Here is a 2,052-nt window from a genome sequence, read left to right as displayed (position 1 = left end):
ACATTGTAACTTAGGGGCAAATTATTATATAGAGGAAAGAGAGAAATTGCATTATTTATTCAAACCGTGCTAAATGTAAAGAATTCGCAGTTGTAACTCCAGTTTTCGGCAATAGCTGTGGTGTAAGAGAGGAGGGGGAAGTTCGGGGAGGGAGGGGAGTTGCTTTTGTTTGACTCGTTCATTGGGTTGAAGCGGCTCTTGCTCCTTCTTGTTTCAATAGTCGGCTCCAGACTCCGGCAATCGTGGACACTTTGGGGGAGTGAAAGTCGCCAAGAAAAGCCATGGAACAGAAAACAGCAGGATGGCAAAACTGGGGCAGCAACTGGGAGAACCTGAGCGCTAAAGACGGCTCGCTGGAAGAACTGGGCAATCTCTCCTCGCAATTTAAGGGCATTCAGCTGATCCAGTCCTTCAAGCCCCTGGTCATTCCCTGCTACGCGCTGGTGGTCTTCATCGGCATCTTTGGCAACTACTTGTTAATCTACGTGATCTGTAAGACCAAGAAAATGCACAATATCACCAATTTCCTCTTGGGTAATCTGGCTTTCTCAGACATGCTGATGTGTGCTACCTGTGTCCCCTTCACCCTGGCTTATGTCTTTGAGCCCCGGGGATGGATCTACGGCAGGTTCATGTGTTACTTTGTGTTCCTCATGCAGCCTGTCACTGTGTTTGTGTCTGTCTTCACCCTAACGGTCATCGCCGTGGATCGCTACTATGCCACGGTGCACCCTCTCAAGCGTAGGCTCACCATCCCTACCTGTGCTTACCTGCTCGCCGCTATCTGGCTCTTGGCATGCCTGTTGGCAGCCCCGGCCCTGGTGCATACCTACTATGTGGAGTTCTTCCACCAGGATTTGACCATCTGTGAGGAGTTCTGGACTGGCATGGAGAAGCCCAGGTTGATCTATGCCTACAGCACCCTGCTGGTCACCTATGTGCTGCCCTTCTCGGTCATCTCGCTGTCCTACCTGCGCATCTCGGTCAAGCTGAAGAACCGCGTGGTGCCTGGCAACATCACCCAAACCCAGGCAGAGTGGGACCGGGCGAGGCGCAGGAAGACTTTCCGCCTCCTGGTGTTGGTGGTGGCCGCCTTTGGCCTCTGCTGGCTCCCTCTGCACCTCTTCAACGTGATCAAGGACATCGACATTGACCTGATCGACAAGCAGTACTTCAACCTGATCCAGCTGCTGTGCCACTGGTTCGCCATGAGTTCCACCTGTTACAACGCATTCATCTATGCCTGGCTCCACGACAGCTTCAGAGGCGAACTCAAGAAGATGTTCACCTGGCGGAACCAGAAGGTGGTCCCCAGTGCTCACTGCGTCATGGCCAGCGTGGTCTTGTAAAAGGAAGCAAAGCTTCAAGGCAAAGACTGTCTCCAACTCCTCTCTGGAAGCAAACAAGACTTGTATACCATGTAATCATATTCTTAGGAAAAAATCTGGGGGGTATATTTTATTTTAAATCCATTTCTGGAGTGTGGGCGTTGCTGGCTAGATTGGCATTTATTGCCTATTCCTAGTTGTCCTTCAGAAGGTGGTGATGAGCCGCCTTCTTGAAAGACATGATGTGGAGATGTTGTCATTGGACTGGGGTGGGCACAGTAAGAAGTCTCACAACACCAGATTAAAGTCCAACACGTTAATTTGGTATCACAAGCTTTTGGAGCACTGCTCCTTCTTGAAACACTGCAGTGAAAGTGGGAATGACAGGTTGTGAAGCAGTGAATATGGCACAATCCTGAGCGTGATAAGTAAGGATGGAGAATACAAAAGTAAGGAAACCTTGCCGAATGTTTATAAAATACTGCACTGTAAGAAGGCAGTAGAGAAAAGGTTTGATAGAATCGTTCCAGGAATGAGGGACTTCAGTTCCATGGAAACATTGGACAAGGTGAAGGGAAAGTTGATGGAGATGTTCAAAACCATGAAGGTAATAGACACAGTCAATAGAAAGAAACTGCATCTACTGGTGAAAGAATCATGAAGTGGGAGATTTTGATTTAATGTGATTGGCAAAAGAACCAAAAGAGACGTGAAGAAACAGCAT

General features: G+C 48.7%; 1 protein-coding gene across 1 annotated transcript; it reads left to right on the top strand.

Annotated features, from left to right (window-relative positions):
- The first annotated feature begins 281 nt into the window (after positions 1–281).
- LOC145354225 (prolactin-releasing peptide receptor-like) lies at positions 282–1,349 on the top strand. Its single transcript, XM_080205305.1, has one exon. The coding sequence runs from the start codon at positions 282–284 to the stop codon at positions 1,347–1,349; it is 1,068 nt and encodes a 355-aa protein (XP_080061431.1).
- The last annotated feature ends 703 nt before the right edge of the window (positions 1,350–2,052 follow it).

The sequence above is a fragment of the Carcharhinus amblyrhynchos genome, chromosome 17, assembly GCF_965287045.1.
Source record: "Carcharhinus amblyrhynchos chromosome 17, sCarAmb.v2.hapA, whole genome shotgun sequence".
In the NCBI taxonomy this organism is placed as follows: Eukaryota; Metazoa; Chordata; class Chondrichthyes; order Carcharhiniformes; family Carcharhinidae; genus Carcharhinus; species Carcharhinus amblyrhynchos.
The sequence above is the reverse complement of the archived record's forward strand: the minus strand, read 5'-3'. Positions and strand labels throughout refer to the sequence as shown.

Excerpts from the sequence above, each read along its gene's own strand:
- LOC145354225 (XM_080205305.1), top strand. The coding sequence starts at position 282 with ATGGAACAGAAAACAGCAGGATGGCAAAACTGGGGCAGCAACTGGGAG.